The sequence below is a fragment of the Erpetoichthys calabaricus genome, chromosome 11 (genome assembly GCF_900747795.2).
Source record: "Erpetoichthys calabaricus chromosome 11, fErpCal1.3, whole genome shotgun sequence".
NCBI lineage: Eukaryota > Metazoa > Chordata > Cladistia > Polypteriformes > Polypteridae > Erpetoichthys > Erpetoichthys calabaricus.
The window spans coordinates 61,422,508-61,449,874 of NC_041404.2; the positions used below are offsets into that span (position 1 = coordinate 61,422,508).

A 27,367-nucleotide genomic window follows, 5' to 3' on the forward strand; every position below is an offset into this window, starting at 1 on the left:
AGGGCAGTGCTAAATGGACTAGGATGGTGCTGAATGTGCTGGGGTGGATTAGAGCCGAGCTGATTGGACCAGTGTAGAGCAGCAGCAGCTGGGGGGATATTATTGGTTTGTTCACTAATGTGCTTTCCTATCTCTCTTTTTATTAAGCGCCTTTCATAAACGGCTTCTTATTGTAGGGTGTCTTGGGCATCAACCTCATTCACTGTCATTCCTGTTGTATTTCTCTATCTATGTATCTTTATCTACAGTATGTTTCTATTATATAGCGCCTTTCACATCTTTCTATCTATTATATATAGTAGCTCCTTTAATTACATATCTATCAATGTATGTATATTATAGCTCCTTTATCTATCCACCTATCAATTATATAGTGCCTTTCATATCTGTCTATATATCTATCTATTACACAGATCCTTTATCCATCTATTATAATAATAATAATAATCCATCCATCCATTTTCCAACCCGCTGAATCCGAACACAGGGTCACGGGGGTCCGCTGGAGCCAATCCCAGCTAACACAGGGCACAAGGCAGGAAACAATCCCGGGCAGGGTGCCAACCCACCGCAGGATGCACACAAACACACCCACACACCAAGCACACACTAGGGCCAATTTAGAATCGCCAATCCACCTAACCTGCATGTCTTTGGACTGTGGGAGGAAACTGGAGCACCCGGAGGAAACCCACGCAGACACGGGGAGAACATGCAAACTCCACGCAGGGAGGATCCGGGAAGCGAACCCAGGTCCTCAGGACTCCCAACTGCGAGGCAGCAGCGCTACCCACTGCGCCACTGTGCCGCCCAATAATAATAATTCATTACATTTATATAGAGCTTTTCTCAGTACTCAAAGTGCTATCCACACAGGGAGGAACCGGGAAGCGAACCCACAATCTTCCACAGTCTCCTTACTGCAAAGCAGCAGCACTACCACTGCACCACCTGTGAGGATTGTCATAAACTTCGGAGATCCTTAGCTCAAAGTCTCAAGAACAAACCGCCTCACGACTGAAAGGATCCATCAACCTTACACACCTGAAGCAAAAATGGAGGAAACAAAGGTGACAGAAGGTGTTTCCTGAAATAGCAATTCAGTAGCAAACAACTCCCAGACAAAATCCAAAAGAATGGAATAGAAAGATCACAAAGTCCAGGAAGCTACAAAAAAATCATAGAAAAAAAAATTGCAACAGCACTCATCGAAGCCTCCAAGCGAATTCAATGAACCGCAAAGGACTCCTTTGTTTGCTTAACAATTGTGAGCAATAGGGGGTGAACATGAGCCCAAAAACCCAATTACTGCAATACAGTCACAGGTTCAAATAAAGTGATGATCTCATTGGAGATTAATATAGTAAATCAAATCAAATTAAATTTTATTTCACAATAGTACCTGCAGCTGGCTCCTTCTCACTCCACCTAGCACAGTACAATATAAACAGCATAGAATACGCTGCTTCTATTATCCTCTCCTTCCACATCTCTCAGGCTAACATTGTCTTCCTCCTCCCAACTCCAACTCTCAGCCCGAGGTCAGCCAGCCCTTTTAATGTTGGACCCAGGAGTACTTCTGATGCCACAGTATTGCACAGGGAAAGTTCTCTCTTGGTGGCACCCATGGCACACAGCATGGTTGTCCAATGGGATTACAATTTTCAGTATATCCTATGAATATATGCATGGGGGCACAGGCCTAGGAGTGCTGCCACTTAGTGTATTGGCAAACTGTACAGTCCTGGATAGCAGTCTACCAAATCTATCAACATTTACAGGCCTGTCTGGGAACAGGAATGGCATCCACCCTGTCCGGGACCTCAGTCCAGTGCCACCTCCTGTTACACTGTGCATCTCTGTACAGTACGTATCTTACAGCTCCTATATCTATCATCTGTAGTGCTTTCATTTTTCTAGCTATCTGTTATATAGTGCCTTTCATGTCTTTATATTACTGCTGTATAGTTCATTTCCTATATATCTATTCATTTGTTATATAGTGCCTTTCACATTAGCTATATATATATATATATATATATATATATATATATATACACACACACACATACAGTGCATCTGGAAAGTATTCCCAGCGCATCACTTTGTCCACATTTTGTTATGTCACAGCCTTATTCCAAAATGGATTAAATTCATTTTTTTCCTCAGAATTCTGCACACAACACCCCATAATGACAACGTGAAAAAAGTTTACTTGAGGCTTTTGCAAATTTATTAAAAATAAAAAAACTGAGAAATCCCATGTCCATAAGTATTCACAGCCTTTGCTCAATACTTTGTCGATGCCCCTTTGGCAGCAATTCCAGCCTCAAGTCTTTTTGAATATGATGCCACAAGCTTGGCACACCTATCCTTGGCCAGTTTGGCCCATTCCTCTTTGCAGCACCTCTCAAGCTCCATCAGGTTGGATGGGAAGCGTCGGTGCACAGCCATTTTAAGATCTCTCCAGAGATGTTCAATCAGATTCGAGTCTGGGCTCTGGCTGGGCCACTCAAGGACATTCACAGAGTTGTCCTGAAGCCACTCCTTTGATATCTTGGCTGTGTGCTTAGGGTCGTTGTCCTGCTGAAAGATGAACCGTCGCCCCAGTCTGAGGTCAAGAGCGCTCTGGAGCAGGTTTTCATCTAGGATGTCTCTGTACATTGCTGCAGTCATCTTTCCCTTTCTCCTGACTAGTCTCCCAGTCCCCACAGCATGATGCTGCCACCACCATGCTTCACTGTAGGGATGGTATTGGCCTGGTGATGAGCGGTGCCTGGTTTCCTCCAAATGTGATGCCTGGCATTCACACCAAAGAGTTCAATCTTTGTCTCATCAGACCAGAAAATTTCCTTGTTCATGGTCTGAGAGTCCTTCAGGTGCCTTTTGGCAAACTCCAGGTGGGCTGCCATGTGCCTTTTACTAAGGAGTGGCTTCCGTCTGGCCACTCTACCATACAGGCCTGATTGGTGGATTGCTGCAGAGATGGTTGTCCTTCTGGAAGGTTCTCCTCTCTCCACAGAGGACCTCTGACAGAGTGACCATCAGGTTCTTGGTCACCTCCCTGACTCAGGCCCTTCTCCCCCGATTGCTCAGTTTAGATGGCCGGCCAGCTCTAGGAAGAGTCCTGGTAGTTTCGAACTTCTTCCACTTAACGGATGATGGAGGCCACTGTGCTCATTGGGACCTTCAAAGCAGCAGAAATTTTTCTGTAACCTTCCCCAGACTTGTGCCTCGAGACAATCCTGTCTCTGAGGTCTACAGACAATTTCTTTGACTTCATGCTTGGTTTGTGCTCTGACATGAACTGTCAACTGTGGGACCTTCTATAGACAGGTGTGTGCCTTTCCAAATCATGTCCAGTCAACTGAATTTACCACAGGTGGACTCCAATGAAGATGAAGAAACATCTCAAGGATGATCAGGGGAAACAGGATGCACCCGAGCTCAATTTCGAGCTTCATGGCAAAGGCTGTGAATACTTATGGACATGGGATTTCTCAATTTTTGTATTTTTAATAAATTTGCAAAAACCGCAAGTAAACTTTTTTCACGTTGTCATTATGGGGTGCTGTGTGTAGAATTCTGAGGAAAAAAATGAATTTAATCCATTTTGGAATAAGGCTGTAACATAACAAAATGTGGACAAAGTGATGAAGCGCTGGGAACACTTTCCGGATGCACTGTATGTGTAAATAATATATATATAGTGCCTGTATCTATTATATATATCTAATCATGTCCTACTACACCATCTGTCTATCTATTATATGGTGCCTTTTATATCTGTCTACCTATGTCTCGTATCACATTGCTCTTTTATCTACTACGTAGCTCCTTTACGTATCTGTCTATCTATCTATTATATAGTGCCTTTCATATCTGTCTAGCCATTTATCTATCTATTATATAGCTCCTTTGTCATTCTCTCACTATATTATCTATAGCTCTTCTATTTTTCCTATCCATCTATTATATTGTTCTGGATAATCAGGGTACTCAGAGATATTCCCACAGACAAGGGGAGAACATGCAGACTCCACTCAGATAACATTCAGGAGCACATTTTGAACCCGGGTCACTGGTTCCACTAGCCAGCATCCATGCTAATCACGGTGTCTCCTTTACCTGCCATTAAAAAGTCAAATGTTGGTAATTATGGTCGGCAGAGTCGCCTGTGAGTTGTTCACTCCTTTGCCTTTTTCATTTTCAGTTGGAGTGAATGGCAGGGGCCACTGGGGTCTCCTTTGAAGCGCCATGCACCCTTTCTGTCGTCACATCGGTGAAAGTGATTTATCGGATTACGAGACTCCGTGTCTCACAGGACTCACCTCTTCATTTTTTAATTAAAATGTACTTACAGTCCAGCTATTATCCCCCTTGGCGCCGCTCACACAGAGGGGCACATTGAAGAGCACAGCAGGACTTTTTAAGAAGCAGAATTCACAAAATGAGCTCCACCGGAGGAATTCAGAGTGGCTTTTTAGACTTTCTAGGATCAAAGCCTTGGCACAGCGGGACACAGATAAAACAAACTTGGGGACCAACGGTCAGCGCCTGAGACACGTTGTGCTCCCATCATGGAAGGGCTTTAGTTGAAATTGCCCAGTGCCCACTCAGCCTGCGTGCCACTCGTGTGGTTAGCTGATGCCTCGTATCAATTTTCTTCCAGGACTTTTTCCCCCATTTCCACAAATCGTTATCTGACTGGTATATGGTTAAGACTGGCACTAAATGCCACGTCTATTAGTGTGCTACCCATCTGTCTCCCAAAGCATGGCCTCTGTGGTTTCCAGCATCTGACTTCACATACTGTATGTGCTTTCATAAAAGCAGGTGCCAGTCTATCACAGGGCACACTCGCCCATCTACCCACACACATGCCAGGTTAATTTAGTGATGCCAGTCAACTTGACAGCCCCTAAAAAATATAAAGGCAACAGATAGTAACACAGTTTAAGAAGCGGACTGGCATCCAAGTACCAATTGGTGCCAACATGCTACATACTGCTCTAATGTGAATATTGTAGAAAGAAAAACACACAGACAGACCATCTACTTGTTTGTCTAAGTGGTGCCCACAAAGGTCTGGCATCCCAGTCAGGGTTGCATACACCCAGTAGAATTGTAGGGGTCTTGAATTTTCTGTTGGGCCAGTAGACAGAAATGATGCGGTGGTGCTGGGCCATTTTGGGCCCTCCTGTTGAATGCTGGGATTTGAAGTCCTCTCAGCAGCTCAGGCCTGTACAGGAGCATCCTGATCACACAGAATAACACGTTCACCTTTGAAATGAATCGCACGTGTTCATGTTTTAAATTTTAAATACCAAAATCTCACATCAAACTACCTTTGCTCTTTACCATTCTGACTTTAATGTTAAACTCTTCACAGTCACTTCTGGCTCACTAAATTTGGTCTGTCACCGGGAAACTTGATGCTGTGTGCTGATTGGACGGTGACGTGATGCACTTTGCATATATTAGTGAGGATATCTTAAATTGAAATTAAGGTGTACGGTTTTAACGTAGTCCAATTTACTCAAGAACACATGAAATGTGCCTTCTTACCGCATCCAATAACAGACAGAAATGAAATAAAACAAACAAATTGAGACAAGGCAGGATAAACGTCTACAAATGTAAGATCTCATTTGAGAAACGGAACATAAAGTTACATGATATGTAGGGAAACTCTACAGTTGGGGATTTTTTTTTTTTTATCATTCATATTCCTTCTTGAAAAGTCATTGTCATGGCCAGAAAGTTTTGGGGGGCCCACGGGGGGGCCAACCAGGCAACCCCCTTTAATGACAAAGAGACCAAAGTGCTGTTAGTCAAATGAAGAGAAGAGAAATTCTTAACAGTCACGTGTCCCCTTCGGGCAGCTCGGGATTGTCCTTCCATCTCCGTGTCCGAGTCCAAAGTGAGACGCCGCCTCCTCCTGACTCCCCCCCCCCCCCCCCCCCCCCTCTCCAAACCCCTCTCTCTTTAACAGGTCCCAACTGGAATGGGCGGGGCCTTCTCCAAGCTCCACAGAGGGGGCTCAGTTTCACTTGGGATTCTCCTTGGAAAAGAAAGGACAGTTAGTGACAGCGCCTCCTTTCTGCGCGGGGTGGTATCGCTTACCTCACTTTAAACCCCTGCGTGTGGGCAGCATGGCGTATGGAACTGGTCAGGACAGGTCAGGTTGGCACAGCACATTGTTGTACCCACCACACGATGAAACAGCTCAGGATCCTGGTTGGCACCTGAATCTGTCTAATTGAATTCATTCTTATTCATTTGGACGATTCGAGACAGACATCGGCACTCGGTCATATTGGATTTCAATCACTTGCAAAATGAATCTGAAAAGCCAGACAAACAAAACAAAAAAAGTTATGTACCATCACGTGAAAAAGTAAGTACACCCCATGGAAATGAACACATCTGAACAAGCAAACCGCAGATCTTCATGCAGACAGTGCTGACGCATAAAGGTGGTGTGCTTGAATAAAAACATAAGGACATTTTGTCTTTTCAATCATTTATTCAACAAAAATATCAATAGATGTGGGGGGGGGGGGGGGCGGGGGAGTAAGTCCACTGTTGATTTCAGAAGCTGGAATTGCCCCCTTTAGCAGAGATGACTTCTCAAAGGCGTTTTTGCATAAATGTTCACCATCTCTCCGACATCGACCCTGTGACATTTTAGTCCAGTCCTCCAAACTAAACTGTTTCAATTTGCAAAATATGTGTGAGTGGGGGGGGGGGGGGGGGTGTCCTGTATGTCCCACTCATTTTAAACCCCCCCCCCCAACATTTCTTTGGGGCTCAAATCAGGGCTTTGATCAAACCAGTCCATAACTCTCCTTTTCTTTTTTTTTTTTTTTTTGAGCCAATCCTTGGTGTATTTGCTAGTGTGCTTTGGATCATTCTGCTGTTGAAAGGTCTATTTGCAGTTCAGCTTCAGAGCACCACAGACATTTGTAGCAATAAAATGAATTGTGTTTGTCCTTCCAACAGACGGAAGACCACAAACCTTTGCAGTTATAAAATGAATTGCTTTTGTCATTCCAACAGATGGAGCACCACAAACATTTGCAGTAATTAAATTAATTGCTTTTGTCGTTCCAACAGATGGAGCACCACAGACATTTATAGTAATTAAATGAATTGCTTTTGTCGTTCCAACAGATGGAGCACCACAAACATTTGTAACAATAAAATTAATTGCTTTTGTCGTTCCAACAGATGGAGCACCACAAACATTTGTAACAATAAAATGAATTGCTTTTGTCATTGCAAGAGATGGAACACCACAAATGTGTAGTAATAAAATGCATTGCATTTGTCATTCTAGCAGAAGGCGCATTACAAACCTTTGTAGTAATAAAATTAATTGCTTTTGTCATTCCAACAGATGGAGCACCACAAACATTTATAGTAATTAAATGAATTGCTTTTGTCGTTCCAACAGATGGAGCACCACAAACATTTATAGTAATTAAATGAATTGCTTTTGTCGTTCCAACAGATGGAGCACCACAAACATTTGTAACAATAAAATGAATTGCTTTTGTCATTGCAAGAGATGGAACACCACAAACGTGTAGTAATAAAATGCATTGCATTTGTCATTCCAACAGACGGTGCACCACACTTGTAGTAATAAATGTTCATTGGAATGACAAATGCAATGCATTTCATTACTACAAAGGTTTGTAATGTCGTTTGTGATGAGCCCTCTATTGGTATGACAAATACATGTATTTCTGTTGTATGCCATTTAGTATGGGATTTAAAAAAGCAGTGTTAATGTCTGTGATGTGCCGTCTCTTGGAATGACAGAGACATAGCAACTGAACAGACACTCGGACACTTATCTTTTTATTAGGGTATAGCGCACTAAGGTAGCTCCATAAACATTTTAATTATGTTGCTTAAGTAAATTGACAAGCTTTAATATAATGACAAAATGCAATGAAACTGGACTATAAAGACTATTCTTAAACATTAACCCATGATTCATAAATACTGCATCCTCACTAATATAGGCAAATAATACAACAGAAGTATCCAATCAATGCATAGCCTCAGAGAGTTTTTCCACTGACAGATGGATTACAAAGAACATTGTTAGCAAGTGTAAATAAAGACAGAAGAAGATCATAAAGTTTTGGGGCACCAGATGGTGATCCCCTCATAACTGGTGAGAAATGCAAAACAACAGTCTGACAGTTCATCGAGAATCAGACGCGAGTCCAAACAGAGACGGCCTGAAGATGGCAGCGCAGCCGCTTGTAAGGCAAAAGAGGCAGAAGGAGGGGGGGTTCAGGTGACCGAAAGCAGGAAGTGACGTCAGATGATGAGGTGCCGCCGATCTTTGGATCTGCAGGTAGAAGAAGAGGAGCGGCATTAGGGGAACAGCGCCAGCCCTCAACTCGGAGTGGAATTGCCATTCAATGAGCGCTGAAGTTGTCTCCCGAGTGTAAATGTCATAGGTAGTGGTGGTGGTGGTGGTGGTGAACAATGGAGAATGGTAATTGTCAAATTTTAATGCAACTTTTAACTTAAGGCCATTTGGGGGACGATGACAGTTTGAATTTAAAGGGCCTTCAGCAAGGCAGTCATGAGCTGCAGTCCCGTTGCCATTTTGAGCGTTTAATTTTAGGTGGCCGTGTTCGTGCGCCCCATGCAGTGTGACGGAGGACATGTGGCATTGTGTTGATTAGAATTCATTGGAATGCTTTGAAGTCACTTCAGTTGTTTTGGTCCGGCGGCCTCCTGACTCCCCGGTGTAAGAAAGCCCCCCTACATGTGATATACCGTTGGACTCGTCTTGATGTCAGGTTACGTAAGACGTCGAGCTTCCTGGGGTTCCCCTCCTATTTCTGGTCCTCATTTTTTAGGCCATTTTTGGACCACACTTTGTGCAGGACATGACCTCCTTAAATCAGTAGATGTCTTGAGGAAAGAATGACCAGAAGTTGTGCAGGCCACGTCAACTGACCCCCTAATGGGATACGGGGGGTTAAAGTTACTCGTTTTCACAAAACTTCGAAAAAACTGGGGATCAGTAATGTAGGCGTGCGGAGTGTCGTTGTATGCGATTTTGAGGTTGCTGATATATGATCCTAATTTTTGATATCTGATCCTTTATTGGTGGTCCTAGTCCCCTCGGGCCACTCCCAGAAGATACAAAATGACGGATCTCAAACATCAGTGATTCTGATTATGAGGTTATTTTTGTTTTTGGTCCTTTATGAGGGATCTAGTCCTCTGTGGCCCTCTGTCGGAATGTGACAAATGACAAATGGGGATGTTTAGACTTCAAATATTTAAATTAAAGGACACTTTTTAACATTTTGGTTATCTGATGCAGCTCTTCAGGTTTCTGATGTAATGCAATACTTGATGAGGAAGAAGTACATTTCTCATGGACATCCCGAATTCAGACATTTTTTTCAGACGAGTTTCCCCCACCCCCCCCAAACGTGGGATTTGGGAGACCACCCATAATATTAGTGGCCCGTGTAGGTCGTCGAGTTAATGGTAGCCCGACAGTTGGACGGAGTCTGTGAGTGTTTGTGTGGTGAACACAGAGTCCTGAAGCACGTAGTCCCAAAAACACTTTCAAAAATGTCCACTAGAGGGGGAAATCAACATTAAATCCTGGCTAGTAATGCGGCAAACAGAGAGCCTTTAGAAATAAAAAGGTTTATTCTTCACCCAACTGTTGGTAACAAGAATGAGGAGTGCAGAAAAGGAGTAACACCAAAGGCAAGTCGTCCAGAGCAAACAATACAGAGTCGACAAAAAGCGGAGTAGTGGGTCGAAAATCTACAAATCTGATAAATCAAATAAATAGTGATGGGACATTCATTCTTTATGAACGACTCTCTTCAGTGGGTCATAGGGATATACAGGAAAAGGTTTGGGGGTCCACCATTGAAGAATAGTGGTCTTGCCACTGAGTGATCTACCAAGACTGAGTCAAGAATGTGACTGCTAGGGAAAGACAGATGGTTGTCTTTATAGTTGGCGGTGAGGAAGAGGAAGGTCCAATGCAGAATACCAATAACACCAAAGGCAGTCCAGAGCAAACAATACAGAGTCGACAAAATGTGGATTAGTGGGTCGAAAATCTACAAATCCGATGAATCAAATAAATAGTGATGGGCCATTCATTCTTTATGAACGACTCTCTTCAGGGGGTCATAGGGGTCATTTGTGAGCATAAAGGAATCGGTTCAGTGGAGCTCAGCCGGACGACTAGAGCTGAAGTGCAGGCCTGTCCTGTTTGTCCTGTGTGACGTCTTTCATATCGCTGGCGCCGCCTGCTGGTGGATGTGTAAAGTGCAAGGACTGCCTGACTCGGGAGTCTCAACTCATTTGATTTGTGAACAAGCAAAATATCCGAGAATCAGTCTCATAATTCCCCTTCGTTTGATTCGTGAACAAGTTGGGATGGGTTGCCCCTTTCTCGTTCATTTCTGATTCTGCAACGTAATGCCTAATTTTAATTATGCGTCTTATCATGCTTTGTGCAGGGCAATGGCTTATGAATTATCATGTTACAACATATAATGAATTATACATTTATATATAATTAATGAGGGTGGCGCAGTGGGTAGCACTGCTGCCTCGCAGTAAGGAGACCCGTCTGGATTCACTTCCCGGGTCCTCCCAGCGTGGAGTTTGCATGTTCTCTCCGTGTCTGCGTGGGTTGATATGCCAGTTAGGTGCATTGGCGATCCTAAATTGTCCCTAGTGTGTGCTTAGTGTGTGGGTGTGTGTGTGCCCTGCGGTGGGCTGGCACCCTGCCCGGGACTTGTTCCTGTGCCCTGTGCTGGCTGGGATTGGCTCCAGCAGACCCCCGTGACACTGTGTTAGGATATAGCAGGTTGGACGATGACTGACTGATATAATTAATAATATGTTTCTAGATCATGAAGCAAATATAAATTAAAAAGCAGAATTATGAATTATATATTTATATACACTGTAAAAGAAACACAAGATATACAGGAAAAGGTTTGGGGGTCCACCGTTGAAGAATAGTGGTCTTGGTCTACCGAGACTGAGTCAAGAATGTGACTGCTAGGGAAAGGCAGGTAATTGTCTTTATAGTTGGTGGTGAGGAAGAGGAGGGTCCAATGCAGAATAGCCAGAAATGAGGTCAGAAATGGGGGGGGGGGGGGGGGCTGGCGGTGGAACCTGTTGGGGCCTCGGGGGGGGTGGGGGTGGGGTTACCTGTCAGATGATCTGCAGAAGAGGGAGAAACAACAATGGACATCATCAAGCCCTGTCCCTGTGTCCCACCTTTAGCTAAGCCCATTAACTGCTCCCTATGCCCGCGTGTGTGACAACACACATCTGTACATAAATATAAAGATGAATGTATGAATTATTTAATTATGTATTTGTGATATCAGAGGGGCCCACAACTTAAAAGCGGAGCACTGATTCACTCAATTGGATCAAAAGGCCCACAGCTACACATAAACTTCAAAATGAACCACCTGCAACTGCGGGAGACCCTCCAGATTCACAGTCCCTGGCAGTGATTGGCAGGTGGTCCCACCTCTTGGGGACCACCCACAAAATGCATAGAATATAACGTAGGCAGCTGACAGACATATACACAACTAAAAAACAAAGAATAATAACCAGAATCAGCAAACATGAACTAAAAAGACTTTCTGTAAATGTGACCTCCATGACAGAAGAGGAATCCTGGCTGAGATGTCACAGTTTCTATTGTTTAAAATAAATAAATAAAAAAGGACACCCGACCAAGATTTTGCCACCCTAGGCAACTGCCTGGTTTGCTTGAATGGCAGAGCCGTCCCAACTTTTTTGGAATTGGGTTCAGTACAAGAAACTCGACGCTGACATTAAAATGACAAGTGCCACAATGTTTAACAGATGTCCATGAAATAAGAAGACCCCTCGATTGCATATGAAATGTCATTAAATGGACCAGAGTGCTTGGCGCCCATCATTCTTTATTCCGTATTCAACAAAAATCAGACAACAGAAACTTTCAAATAAGAACACAAATGATGGGAGCCTTCACCTTTGATTTGGTGGCACAACCTTTAGAGTTTGCATTCCCTCCCGCTGCACACGAGCGATTATTCCTGGAGCTCTCCATGCAACGTCTGCTCCCCGTCCACAGTTCGCTTGACCCACTTGTCCCGAGTAAAACTGCTCCAGTACTGTCAGGTCTGAAGGGGGTCTTCTCCGGATGGCCTGATTCAGTTCTTTCCATCGATGTCCCGTAGGATTCAAATCAGGGCCCATACAAGGCCACTTTCTTCTGTTCTGATCTATTTTTGGGTGCCTTTCGTGGTGTGTTTTGGCTCCTTATCCTGTTGACCTGCTGCGACTGACACTGGGCAGGACGTTTCACTCCAGAATGTCTTCTTGACAGTCTTGAGATTTCATTGTTTCCTTCACAAACTCAAGACCCCCCCAATCCCCCTGTGCCAGACACAGAAATGCAGCCCCAAAGCAAAGTCTCCTTCATGTTTCACAGCAGGTCTTGGTGGTCTTTTCTTTGAAAGCTTCATTTTTTCGCCTGTGAACAGAGAGTTGATGTGACTTGCTACAAACACCCAGTCTTGTCCCATCTGTCCCAGAAGACCTTCTCCCAGGAGCCCTGTGGCTTATCAAATATGCATTTGAGCAAATTCCAGTCTGGCTTTGTTACAGTGGAGCCCACCTGGGTCTCCTTTCATTGAGCCCACTGTCACTCAAAAATCCACGGACGGTGTGGTCACACAATAGTGGAAAAAAGTTGTCCTTGGCTTTGCGTCTGCCATTCCCACTGCCCCTCCTGCCAAACTTCTTCATGATATTTTGCACCTGTGCTCACAGGAACATCAAGCTGCTTGGAGATGGTGGTCTTCTACTGTTTGTGTTTCACATGCTGATCTCCTCAGACGACTCTCCCCTTGGCTCTCTCTGGTCTGTGTTCAGTGTGGGACACACGATGACACCAAACAGCAGGGTGACGACTTTCCTCCATTTAAAATCGGCCGAATGACCGATTGGACCATTGGAGACGTGTGTGTGTGATGCGAATTCAAGAATACAGCCAGTTTGAAAAATCACTCAAGTCCAGTTATTGAGGGTCTTTTCTAGTGGTCCCTAGGCCATTTTAGAAGATCTTTGTAGAAGAAGCAACACTTGATGCCTTGTCACACTTTCTTTGTTTTACTCGATGACAATTCAAAAGCATGCAGATGAGGGGACAATGGCTTATCAGGGGGCATACAGCAGTTTCTCAGTGAGCTGGTTAGGGGGCCGACATGTTTGTCTACGTCTGAATGGTGATGGCAGGACGCTGACGAAGTCCTCCGAGGCTGTCAGTAATTGATTGAGGGGAGACTGCAGACGGAACCAGCCACCCACAATTATGAGCCAATTATTCTTATATACGGCACCTTTGAAGAAGAATAAGCAGGTGCCAGTCTATGAGACAATTCAGGTGGTGTAAGCAGGGAATAGATTGGCGATTAATAAGTTTTAAAACAAGTCTGAAGATTAAAGGGGCCTGCCAGTGGACTATTTGTGTGCAAAATGACGGCTTCAGTTAGAAACTGAATGGCACTGCCAACATCAGCTTGGGGAAGTAGGCACGAGATTTTAGAAGAAATGCCAGGCTATCAAATGAAGGGCGATCTGAGGAGAGGTCACGAGACGAGGAAGATGAAGACTGAAATGACGGGACCTGCGAATCTTTACACGAGACTGCAGGAGGAGGAAGAGGAGGAGGAGGAGGAAAACCGCGGCTGTCCGACAAGGAAGCGGGAACAATGAGGGCGCGTAGCCGGGCTGCCAGACGCGCCGTTCGTGCTGAGGATCACGACGTGCGCGGAGGGCGGGAGAGAGAGAGGGGGGGACGGCCTGCCCGCCCGCAGTCCGCGACTATTAGGGCGCTGCGCCTTTAAGGGGAAAGCAACGCGGCGCAACGCAGCTCAGCACCGCTCCGCAGACAGACGCGCGTCTCCTCGGCTCTGGGCCGGCGCTGTTCAGGCGGGTCTGAGTGCATGGAGCTGCTCCGAGGCGGGGGCGGCTTTCGGACACCTCCGGGGGCTCGGTGAACGTTGACAGGCTGAGCAGCGGAGAAGAAGGAAGACGCCCCGTGCCGAGTGTGGACATCACGTTGAGCCGCACGGAGGAATGCGCAGCTGGGAGCCATGCTGAAGCCGGCCAGGGCGCTCCCACAGCCGAACAACGCCGTCGCCAGCAGCAGCAGCCTCCCCTCGCTTCGGCGCACATGGACTGAGCAACGGGGAGCTGCCGCTGTCACCGCCGCAGAATAAAAGAGGACACGGAAATCGACAGAGGAGGAAGAGAGGATTTAAAACATGAAATGCTTTTCCCGCTACCTGCCGTACCTGTTCAGACCTCCGAGCACCATCCTTTCGTCCAGCTGCCACACCGAAGGTAGGCTCGGCGGGGCTCGGCTCGAGGGTGGAGAGGGAGGCGGCGCCCATCATGGGAGAGACCGGGAGGAGGAGGGCGGCAGTAGAAGAAGCGCGACTCCGTTTTGTTCTCCGGTCGTATCTTTGTGTCTGCGTCTGCGAGTGTGGTATGTTTTTTTTTTTTTTTTTTTTTTCGTGAAAGACGGACGCCGGTGAAGTTCATTTGCAGTTTATAAACTTCCTGAGGGTCGTGAGCGACCACCGAAATTGACAGCCTGGCTCGAAACGCCTTGGGATGTAACGGACCGACCTGTCATTGTGAGGTTGACACCGGGAGTCTGTGGGAATCACGGGGGGATTGGGCTAGGGCTTCAGGTCAAAGGACTGGAAGTGGGGAGCGGAGGACGAATTGAACTGGCGGGGTCATCCACTCAATAAAGAAAAGACAAAGGAAAACGAGACGGCTTACGGTGCAGGGTGCCGCCTCAGACCGGTTTATAGGGGTCTGAGCAGGTGGGAGTAAATACCATCTTATAAATGTGTGTGTATAAATAAAATGTGTCTCCATGTATACGTGCACAAGTATCCGTTATGGCTCACAATCGTACATTTAGGAACCATAATAGTACATCTAAGAAGAGAGAAGTTAATCCAATTTTATTTTTAATTTTGAGCATGGGAAAGGCGCTATATAAATTATTAATATTATTATTAACTCATAATTAGGGTATCGTTTTAAACTCCCAACTAAGTAACTGTGCAGGAACAAGTCTAATAAGTGAAGTAATAAAAAAAAAACAAAACAGGAGTGACAAAGATGAGCACAGTTGTGGTTTTGTGTTGGGACATTCAGGCAGAATTACATGAGATGGCAGCAGGAAACTCAAAGGACGTCAGAAGATGTTGTTTTAGGTCCAGAAAATCAAAGAATAAAAAAGAAACTCAAATAAACCAACTGAAGTCCAGATTGAGTTCACAGAGCGACTGTCTTCATCTTTTAGAACAGCGGCACACGTTACCTTTCTATAATGAGATCCTTTTATATTAATAACTAGTTCTAGATACCATCTAGTGTTTGTCACTCTTCTTTATAGGTTTTCTTTATGAAACATAAATAAGATAAAAGGAAAAAATGCAGACAGACATTTGCAATTATCTGTGCTATTTTACAATTGCTGTATTATTATATATGTGTATTTATGTAAGTGTGTGTGTGTAATATACTGTATACATCTGTGTACGTGTGTGTGTGTGTGTGTATGTGTAATATATACTGATATATATATTTAAACTAGCTGCCCCCCCGCGGCTGCACCCACATAGTAATCAAACAGGACAAACTTTAAGAATCAATCGATGTTGGCACTATATCTGATCGTGTTCAGCTCTGATGGGAGAGCGTCGCCCACATGGGGAGAAAAGCACATGGCCGTGATATCGCTGGCAGTCAGCAGCTACCCTCTAAAACACATGGAGCTCTGATCCCCCCCCCCTCCCCCCTCAGAAACATCAAACGTTACTTCTTAACAATCTGTAGATGATAATGTCTGCTGAACAAACGGGTATCACTAGCTAAGTGAAGGCAAGGTGCACTCCAACACGTGGTACAACGACTCAAACAGAGGCAGCCTTGTCCCCTTCCTCTTCCTCTCGGCCCACATCCTCTCTCAGATTCACGTGAATCAACCAGTGCCACAAGCAAACTGTGATTCTTAGTGCAATGAGAGAAGTCGCAAAATCAACTGGAATGTTCAAGCAAATTCTAGAAAAACAACCTGATCTAAGTCCGTGAAGCAGTCCTCTCGTGAAAAGCAGGCAGACAGATGATGTATTTATTTATATATATATATATATATATATATATATATAATATGAGAGAGAGATATAGAGATACTGTATATACAGTGCATCCAGAAAGTATTCACAGCACATCACTTTTTCCACATTTTGTTATGTTACAGCCTTATTCCAAAATGGATTAAATTCATTTTTTTTCCTCAGAATTCTACACACAACACCCCATAACGAACATGAAAAAAGTTTACTTGATTTTTGCAAATTTATTAAAAATAAAAAAACTGTGTGTGTGTATATGTGTGTGTGTATATATATATATATATATATAATATATATATAAATAGAGAGAGAGATATAGACATATAGGTGTGTGTGTATGTATATATAGATATACTATATATAGGGTGTTTCATAAAGTACAGTTTTTAAAAATGCAATAAATCGGCCAAAATCAAAGCAAAATTCAAAATTTTTATAGAATTTCATTCATCATATACTTCAATTTAATAATGAAAAATGATATCGAGCATATGTCCACCTCCACTTTCTCTGCAGGCAGTCATCCGATTGTTGAAATTAACGGTAACTCTTACAGACGCCCCTGTCGATTTCCAGTTGAATTTCCCTCAGTTCGGCAATCGTTTGAGGTTTGCTCACGTAAACTTGTGACTTCACATATCCCCATAAAAAGAAGTTACAAGGTGTGAGGTCACATGACCTCGGAGGCCATTCTTGGTCGCCACCGTGAAGCGAGATCAGACGCCCAGAGAATTTTTCACAATGCAAGGTGGTTGTCTCCCAGGATGTATGGCAGGTAGCCACATTTCATCAATTCCGTCATCCTCCATTTCTTCCAGAGCAGGCCACAAAAAGTTAGTGATCATGTCCCGATAGCGGTTGCCATTTACAGTAACTGAATTTCCATCATCATCTTTCAAAAAAGAAGAGGCCAATCACGCCTCCTGCCCAAAAACCACACCAAACCGTTGCTCGTGTGGGATGCATTTCGTGCTCTTGGATCACTCTAGGGGTTTCGTCACCCCAAATATGGCAATTTTGTTTGTTGACATATCCCGAGAGATGGAAATGTGCCTCGTCACTGAAGATTATTCTTTTTGAAAAATTGTCGTCCTCTTCTTCCAAAATCCAGTCGGTGAATTTTCGCCGTTTTGCATGATCTGCTGCTTTTAGCTCTTGTGTCAACTGGATCTTGTAGGGCTGCATATGAAGATCTTTTTTTCAGTATTCGATACACCAAAGATGGTGGCATACCCAGCTGTTGTGAACGACTGCGAAGCGACTTCACGGGGCTCACATTCACACTGTCTTGCACTACTGCAATGTTTTGTTGCGTTCGAACATTACGGTTTCGACTGGGTGATTTTTTTTTGGTTGCAACAGACTGAGATTCTTCGAATTTCTGTACCAGCTTCGAAACTGTTGTTGCAGTAGGGGCATTGTCACGTCCAAAGATCACACAACGTTTACGGACAGTCTCTGCGTACACTGCAAAAAATCAGTGTGAAAAAATAAATAAAAAACAAGAAAAAGGTATTAGAATCAAGCAAAATTATCTGCCAATATAGTGAGAAAGTTTAACTTGTTAACTTTTTCTAAAAATGAGATTATATATCTTACACATACAAATCTACTCAAGTGAGTTATTCTTAAAATAAAAAAACAAGATCTATTATTTCTTTTCAAGATTGTCTGGCTTGTTAAGATTTCATTTTTTGCAGTGTAGCACTCCCCATTTTTGTAATGAGTTTTCACAATAACAATGCATTGCTCGATACTGAACCGCTCCATGGCTACTAAATGGAAAAAACGACAAATGGACTTCTGATCGGAGTGATAACAGATAACGAAAATGATAGGAACAGTGCTGACAACCTTCAAACAAAAAAATCCCACGCAATTCAAAACCTGCGTACTTTATAAAACATCTGCGTATATAGATACACTAGGGGGGACAAGCTCCACTCGCAGCCTGGTAGGCCATTTTAATTTAATAATTTAATTCAATTATTGAAATTATAATTTATTGAAATTAAAAAAAAACACGACTTTCGTGATATTTTAGTTTATAATTTAAAAACAGTTTAAGAATCTGAAACTCTAACAACATCACATTAAAGTTTGACAAATTCAGAAAAAAAAATGATGCCAAACATATATATGTAGGTTTTAAAATAAGCCCAATTTAATAAAAAAAAAATATATATATATAATATAGGTAGATAGGTATAATAGACAGAGAGTGGTAGACTGTGGTGGGCTGGCGCCCTGCCTGGGGTTTGTTTCCTGCCTTGTGCCCCATGTTGGCTGGGATTGGCTCCAGCAGACCCCTGTGACACTGTAGTTAGGATATAGCGGGTTGGATGAAGGATGGATGGATATATATAGATAGATATATAGGGGGTGCTGTTGCCCCGTTAAACCCAATAGACAGATGCGGACACGCACTATAAGCACCAAGACATTCTTTTCATTATTTCTTCTTGCTCATTGCCTTCAAAGCACCACAACCACAATAAACACAATTCTTCTCTCCACCACTCCTCCCGACTCCGACTCCAGCTCGCTGGGTCTCCAGCAGTCCTTCATATAGTCCTTGACCCAGAAGTGTTTCTCCTCTTCCGTTCACGTCCTTCGCCAGCACTTCTGGGTCAGATGGAGAACTTGCTTTTTTCTTCAGCCCAGAAGAACTTCGGCGCTTCCGCCTCCGTGACTTGAAGACTGAATACTTCCGGGCTATCGAAAAGATATGAATCTCCAAGTTCCTCCTGCAGTGTCTCCTGGCGGCACCCACAGTATCCAGCAGGGCTGAGAAGTTGAACTCCAAATCCCATGGTGCCCCGCAGGAATCCGGTGCACTGCTATGCTGCCAGGAACTTGCCATCTGGCATCTTGGGGGAGGCATTGTCCCACAGTAGCTGCCTTCCCCCGTACTCCTCTTCTTTGGGTGTTCTGGCTGGGTTGAGCAGCCGGCCGCCACAATATATATATATAGATATACTAGGGAACTGTGCCCCCTGCCCACTTCGCTCGCCAACCCCCATGCAGGAGTTATGCACTAGCCTCTTTACAGCTCTGCCGTTCACATATGGGGAAGTGGATGCACAATTTAAACAGATTGTTATTTTCATGTGAATTGTTACTAATAGAACTATTTTACATTACAGCGAGTAATTAACTGTAGTAAAAAAATAGTAAAACATAATAAATTGAAAGTAAATTCTGTTTCATGTTTCGTTCGAGGTATTCGTTGCGTTATACGTTTTCATTCTGTTTGGCTTTGAAATTAACACACACATACTTTTTAAACTTACACTTTTACTGTCAAACTTCAGTAAAAATAATATTTGGAATTAACTTTTTGTCTCTCGCTTTGAATTTTGATTCCATGTTTGGACTTTCATCGTGACATTGCAACGTATAACTGAATTTCGTTTCTTTCTCTCTAATAAATAAACTGACTTTTTTGAATGTTTGTCCCTGTGATTTGTTAGAATGGCTTTGGCTATGACAATTAACGGGAAACTGTAAACCTTTTAATGCGAATACCATTATTGGCTGTAGAATTTCTAATATGTCCGATCGTTTAACTCTTTTGATTCTTTGTTGCGTCTCTTCTCCATGATCATAAATATAAACCTGACTGAATTGTGGTTTCTTTGTATTTAAACTTGCCGTTGCTTTAATTGTTGCAGGACCACAGATTCTCATAGCGTATGGTCCTGAATCGTGTAAATCTACGCGTTCGCATCATTCAATGCTCAAAATGAACAGATTAGTGTAGATTCGGATATTTTGCCTGAAGTGTTCGTGGATTTCACTTTCACCAAACAACAAATCTTTTAATTCTCGCAGATAGCCCCCCTCATTGTGTATAAACTCTACTTTTCCGTGATGGCAACACGAATTAGACGATCTACAAATCTCCAACTTAAAGTTTAAAGCCAAACAATATCTACATCTGTCCTATCACCTCTGTCCATGTATTCGATCTCTTTTCACTTTTTCATCAAAATCGCATTGAATTTTGATTCTGTGTTTGGACTTTCATCGTGACAATGCGACGTATAACTGCCCGTGAGTGAATATCGTTTATTTCTCTCTACACGAACTGTGTCTGACAATAGCATTCACACAAATGAGAAATGACTGAACCGTGTGCGTGGTTGTAAATGTTGTAGATGTGAGCGAGACTTTCCCAAATCTCTTTGCATAAAGTCTTGTCTCGCGGGGCTTGAAATTTCACTTTCACCAAACACTAAATCTTTTAATTCTTGCGGATGCGCCTCTTCATTAGTTAGAAACGCTACTTTTCCCTGATGGCAACACAAATTAGACGATCTACAAGTCTCCAACTTAAACTTTAAAGTCAAACAATATCTACATCTGTCATATCACCTATGTCCATATATTTCGATCTCTTTTTGCTGTTCCGTTATTTCACCGAGTAATAATTTCCGTTTGTTAGCGCTAATGCGATCTTTATTATCAGTTTTTTGAGACTTTTGAGTTTTAGTACTTTCATTATCTCTAACCTGATGATGGTGTGAGGAACCTCCTCAGAACTGGGTGATGTTAAGGGTGGTGAACAGCAGGGGGCAGTGCTGGGGCTTCTGCTATCTTTAATATCTATAAATGATTTAGATAGGAGTATAAGGAACAAGCTGGTGAAGATTGCAGATGATACCAAGATAGAGGGATTACCAGATAATTTGGAATCCGTTAAATCATCACAGAGGGACTTGGACAGCAGACAGGCACGGGCAGATTTGTGGCAGATGAAATGTAATGTCAGTAAATGTAAAATATTACACATAGGAAGTAAAAATGTGAAGTTTGAATACACAATGGGCGGTCGGAAAATCGAGAGTCCACCTCATGAGAAGGATTTAGGAGTCGTAGTGGACTCTAAGATATCGACTTCCCAACAGTGTTCAGAAGACATTAAGAAGACTAACAGAATGTCCGGTTATATAGCGCCTTGATTTGTGGAGTACAAGTCACAGGAGGTTCTGCTCAGGCTTTATAACGCACTGGTGAGGCCTCATCTGGAGTCCTGGGTGTAGTTTGGGTCTCCATAAAGACACAGCAGCAGTAGAGAAAGTCCAGAGAAGAGCAACTCAGCTGATTCAGGGCTACAGGGGATGAGTTATGAGGGAAAATTAAAAGAGCTGAGCCTTTAGAGTTTAAGCAAAAGAAGATTAAGAGGAGACATGAGTGAAGTGTTTAAAATTAGGAAGTGACTTTAAGATGAGTTCATTAAGAGCATCGGGACACAGTTGGAAACTTGTGAAGGGGAAATTTCACACAAACATTAGGAAGTTTTTCTTTACACAAAGAACAATAGACACTTGGAATAAGCGACCAGGTAGTGTGATAGACAGTAAGACGCTAGGGACTTTCGAAACTTGACGTTTTTTTTTTTTGGAAGAAATAAGTGGACAGGACTGGCGAGCTTTGTTGGGCTGAATGGCGTCTTCTCATCTAGAATGTTCTAACCTGCTCTTCATGTGTATCTCACCAGCTCTTTACGACGTTCTGCTTTGTCTTCTACTCTTTGTCTTTTATTTCCACCCCCCACTTGGACCCGCTAGGTTTTCGATTCCACTTGTTCCGGGCTGATTATAACTTTCCTTATTTTCCTAATTTGCACTTAGGTTATTATTGTTCTTTTTTGAATTCTTTTTGCTCCATCGATTTGGGACTCTTTTTTTGATGCACTGCCATTTCTTCTTCACTTTATCGTTGACGTTTCATCTAAACCAGGGGTGTCCAATCTTTTTTTCACTGGGGGCCACATACAGAGTAATATATGAAGGGCTGGGCCACCCACTAGAGGTGAGGTCTTATTGCCTCCCCTCCTGTGTATTAAGCCAGCAAAATCAATCAAATATCGGTAAACTATGCTTCATAATTGAACAAGGGGGCTCTGCCCCCTGCTCGCTTCGCTCGCCTACCCCCAGCGTTGGGTATCCTGAAATACTGTACATTAGTCGACTCAAGCAGCACATTATTCCTAACTTCACTCCGCAGTAGTGCCACTCACAATATGGTGCTGACGCCTGTGCCTTCCGTACTTTATGGACCCGTGGGCCTCCGTAGCCTCTTCTGTTTGAATCTAGGCTGCAGCGCAGATTCCTCTTTTTTGTGTGGCTGTCGGTAGTCGTTAGCCATGGGTGCGTTGTTGCTTCATTTCTCATTCACGTCAGTTGAGCTCTTTCGTTTTTGGGCCGTGATTCCTTCGTGTGCGGTGGATACAACTTTGCGTACGGTTTATGAGATGCGCGCTGTACGCGCCTGCGCAGTACTTCTCATGGTCCCATCGCCGGGTCCCTGCGTCCATGCCATCCGGTTTACCATTCTCGGTTAGTAATATGGATATGCTTAAAGAAAAAGCAGCATCACAGCTCTCCATTAATGGGTATTATAAAGCGCTCTCCTCACATGCAATCGAGTAAAAATCCAAAGCACCAGCTTTATCTGACACTTGATGTTTTAAGTTAGCCGACAAATCTTCGATTCGCCGCACAACTGCGTTTCTGGACAAGCACACGTTGTTGAGTTCCTGCATTTTCTCTGGGCACATTATTCCTGCGACTTTATTGAGGCGCTGTTTTATGAAGTCACCATCTGATAAAGGCGTCCCGTGACGGGCAGTGAGTTGCGTGACCTCGTAACTGGCTAATGTTTTGTTAGCACAGGAAAAATCCTGTTGTTGAGCTAGCAGACTGGCTGCCATTTGCTTAACTTTCTGTTCTCGCTTGGCACTGGTGTAGGTCGGATGTTTAATAATAATAATACATTTTATTTATATAGCGCCTTTCCCATGCTCAAGGCACTTACAGAATATAAGTGTATAAGAATATATGATTTCATAGTGTCGACGCACATGACAACAACATTTATTTCTGTAGCACATTTTCATACAAATAATGTAGCTCAAAGTGCTTTACATGATGAAGATAAAGTAAGAATTAGAATAAGACAACACTAATTAACATAGAGTAAGAGTAAGGTCCGATGGCCAGGTGGGGGGACAGAAAAAACAAAAAAAACTCCAGACGGCTGGAGAGAAAAAAAATAAAATCTGCAGGGGTACCAGGCCATGAGACCACCCAGCCCCCTCTAGGCATCCTATGTCACATAAATGAAACAGTCCTCTTTGTATTTAGGGTTCCCACTGGAAGGACTTGATGATGAAGGTCATGCAGACTTCTGGCTTTTAATCCATCAATGTTGGAACATCACGGTGCTTTGATTAGGTGGTCGCCACCACAAAACAACGGGAAAAGAAACAGAAGAGAGAGTAGGGGTTAGTACGGATTTTAGAGCCACCATGAATAGTTATTATAATGAATTGAATATACAGAGTATCAGGATTAAATTAAAGTGAAGTTATGAGAAGGCCATGTTACCGTAATGTGTTTTCAGCAGTTTTTTATAGTGCTCCACTGTATTAGCCTGGCGAATTCCTTCTGGCAGGCTATTCCAGATTTGAGGTGCATAACAGCAGAAGGCCGCCCACCTCACCACTTCTTTTAAGTTTAACTCTTGGAATTCTAAGCAGACGCTCATTTGAGGATCTGAGGTTACAATTTGGAATATAAGATGTCAGACATTCCGATATATAAGATGGGGCGAGATTATTTAAGGCTTTATAAACCATAAGCAGAATTTTAAAGTCAATCCTGAATGACACAGGTAACCAGTGTAGTGACATCAAAACTGGAGAGATGTGCTCGGATTTTCTTTTCCAAGTTAAAATTCTAGCAGCTGCATTCTGCACTCATTGCAATCGATTGGTGTCTTTTTTGGGTGGTCCTGAGAGGAGTGCGTTACAGTAATCTAGTCGACTGAAAACAAACACGTGAACTAATTTCTCAGCATCTTTCAATGATATAAGAGGTCTAACTTTTGTTATGTTTCTTAAGTGAAAAAATGCTGTCCTAGTGATCTGATTTAATATACGATTTAAAATTCAGGTTACAGTCAACAGTTACCCCCTAAGCTTTTCACCTCCGTCTTGACTTTTAATCCTAATGCATCCAGTTTATTTCTAATAGCCTCATTGTATTCATTATTGCCAATCACTAAAATTTCAGTTTTCTCTTTATTTAGCTTGAGAAAATTACTATTCATCGATTCAGAAATACAAGTCAGACATTGTGTTAGTTAATCAAGAGAATCGGGGTCATCAGGTGTTACTGATGAATACAGCTGCTTGTCATCAGCATAGCTGTGGTAGCTGAGATAATCTGACCTAACGGAAGCATGTAGATTGAGAAGAGCAGCAGACCCAGGATAGAGCCTTGTGGACCACCATATAGAATATCATGTGTCTTTGAGTTGTAATTAACGTAATGTAACTAACAAAGAATTTTCTCCCTGCCAGGCAGGATTCAAACCAATTTAAGACCCTGCCAGAGAGGCCCACCCACTGACTAAGGCGATTTCTAAGAATATTGTGATCAATGGTGTCAAATGCGGCACTCAGATCTAGGAGGATGAGAACAGATAAATGGCCTCTGTCTGCATTTACCCGCAAGTCATTGACTACTTTAACGAGTGCAGTTTCTGTGCTGTGATTTGTTCTAAAACCCGACTGAAACTTAGCAAGAATAGCAGGTTTATTGAGGTGGTCATTTAGCTGCATAATGACTGCCTTCTCTTGGATTTTACTTAAGAAAGGCAGGTTAGAGATGGGTCTAAAATTTTCAAAGGCAGAGGGGTCAGGATTATTTTTCTTGATCAGGGGTTTAACTACAGCAGTCTTAAGACAGTCTGGGAAGACCCCCGTATCTAATGACGAGTTTACTATGTCAAGAATACTATCAATTAGCACATCCGATACTTCTTTGAGAAAACTTGTTGTATTGGGACAAGGACACAGGTGGAGGGTTTCAGTTGAGAAATTATTTTATATAAATCAGGTAAATCTATCCTGCTGAAAGAATTAATTTGTTTATAATGGAATACTGGGGCATTATACTCTTCCATCACTGCAAATCAATTAGACACACTTGCCTTTGACTTCTAGGAATAAATATTCATTTTTCCTATCGTGTCTGAAATTTTCTGCACACACTTGCTATTGTGTGTTTCTTTGGTTCTGCCATTTTTGGTCACCCGTAGCAAAATTGTTCTTTGGTTGCACTTGTTTGTGAAGACGCTGCCTCAGTAGCTCCACCTTGTGTTAAACCTAACAAGTACAAGACAGTTAAGAACATGTTTCGTGTGTGGGCCATATTCTATTAGATTTTTAGAATTTGCTGCAGGCCAATTAAAAATGGACCACGGGCCACATTTGGGACACCCCTGATCTACGACGTATCAAATTATTGTCCAGAAAAGGACCACATCGAAGGAAACGAATAGATTGTATGTCTTGTATTAAAATGAGGAAAAACGCAAAAATTTATAAGAGCTGAGAGCACAGGAACTGCGTCTGTCAAAAGCATCCACACCAATGAGAGGTGAGAGGACCGTGAGAGGGCGTGGTTTGAGAGGAGGGCGGGACTTGAAAAAATCTCTTGGCAAAAAGTCTCGTCTGTCTCTGAAAAGTCTTATCTCAGGATTTCCTCTTATAATAAAAATTATACAGTGGGTATAGAAAAGAACCCCCCCCCCCCCCGAAATATTCCCATTTTTTGTTTTGCTTTACAGCCTTAAATGAAAACGCACAAACCAATATTTCTTCTCAGCTGTACTTAGTCAATGCAGTCAATAACACCCAAGTGAAAGATATCACAGCTACGGTTTAGGAGAATGATAAAGAAATCAAAAACAAGAAATACTGAGATGAATAAAGGACCCCCCAATGTCATTTTGTTGACCCCCCTTTTGCTTTAATGACAGCCTTGAGTCTGTTGGGATTCTTCTCTATTAGCTTTGCACATCTACATTGAGTAATATTTGCCCCACCCCCCTCTTCTTTAGAATTTAACTGTTCAAGTCCCCCCCCCCAAAAAAAAACTCACTCGGGTGTCAGTGCCCACCATTTCCATTGCAGACCCTGGTTACTGGCTATGATCAGTTGTAATTAGTGAAGCTGTTCCTGGTCCATTCATTCCCTACCTTGGCAGTGCCACTGACAGCACACAACTGACTACGGGTGGCAAGGCACTTTCAGAAGATCTCAGGGATAGACTTGTGGACAGACATGAGGCAGAAGATGGAGACAAAAACATCTCAAAGGCTTTATCAATCCCAAGGAGCCCAGTAAAGTCCATCATAAAGACGTGTCTGGTACTACTAGGACCCTCCAAACTGGATAGAAGAACAAGGAGCAAACTGGTAAGAGAGGCCACCAAGAGGCCAATGGCCACATTGAAGGAGTTCCAGGGTTTGATGGTAAAGAGTGGTCATTAATGGTGTGCAGGTGACAACAATTTCACAAGCGCTCCACTATTGTGGTTTGTTTGGGAGGGTCGCACTTCTCAAGAAAGGCCACATTAAGGCTTGTCTGAGTTTGAAGATTCTGATGCCAAGTAGAAAAAGGTCTTCTGGTCAGATGAGACCAAAATCAAACAGTACACCTGGTGGAAATCCAATGCAGCTCACCATACACAACACACCATACCTACAGTAAAGCATGGAGGGGGCAGCATCCTGTTGTGGGGGGCCTGGGGCTCTCGTTAGGGTAGAAGGAAAAATGGATGGGGCAAAATATCATCAAATTCTGGAGGAAAACCTGCTACCCTCTGCCAGAAAGTTGAAGATGGGCAGAATGTTCACCTTTCAACACAACGACCCGAAGCACACAGCAAAATTGACCACACAGTGGCTGAAGGAGAAAAAAGTGAATGTCCTGGTGTGGCCAGTCAGAGCCCAGACCTAAATCACAGTGAAAATCTGTGGAAAGATCTGAAGATAGCAGACTACCAACACTCACCACCCAATGTGACTGAACTTGAACAGTTTAACTTTAAAGAAGAGTGGGGGGCAAATATTGCGTGGGCTCAATCTAGGTGTGCAAAGCTGATAGAGAAGAATCGGCAGCTCTTTTGAAAGTGGCCTGCCACCCATAGTCAGTTGTGTGCTGTCAGTGGCACTGCCAAGCAAGGGAATGAATGAGCCAGGAACAGCTTCACTAATCACACTCATTACAACTGATCACAGCCAGTAACCAGGGACTG

The 27,367-nt window shown here is 43.2% G+C and overlaps 1 protein-coding gene across 2 annotated transcripts in view; it reads left to right on the forward strand.

Moving 5' to 3' along the window:
- The window catches only part of LOC114660455 (serine/threonine-protein phosphatase 2A 55 kDa regulatory subunit B beta isoform), a 201,691-nt gene that overhangs the window by 27,727 nt on the left and 146,597 nt on the right, over positions 1–27,367 (forward strand). Inside the window, exon 1 of one of the 2 annotated variants that reach the window (XM_028813156.2) lies at positions 13,971–14,439. The exons of the other annotated variant lie outside the window; for it this stretch is intronic. Within the exon in view, the coding sequence (XP_028668989.1) occupies positions 14,361–14,439 (79 nt within the window). The 5' untranslated portion in view covers positions 13,971–14,360. Of the gene's footprint in view, positions 1–13,970; positions 14,440–27,367 lie in introns of those variants that run through there. 2 annotated transcript variants of the gene reach the window in all.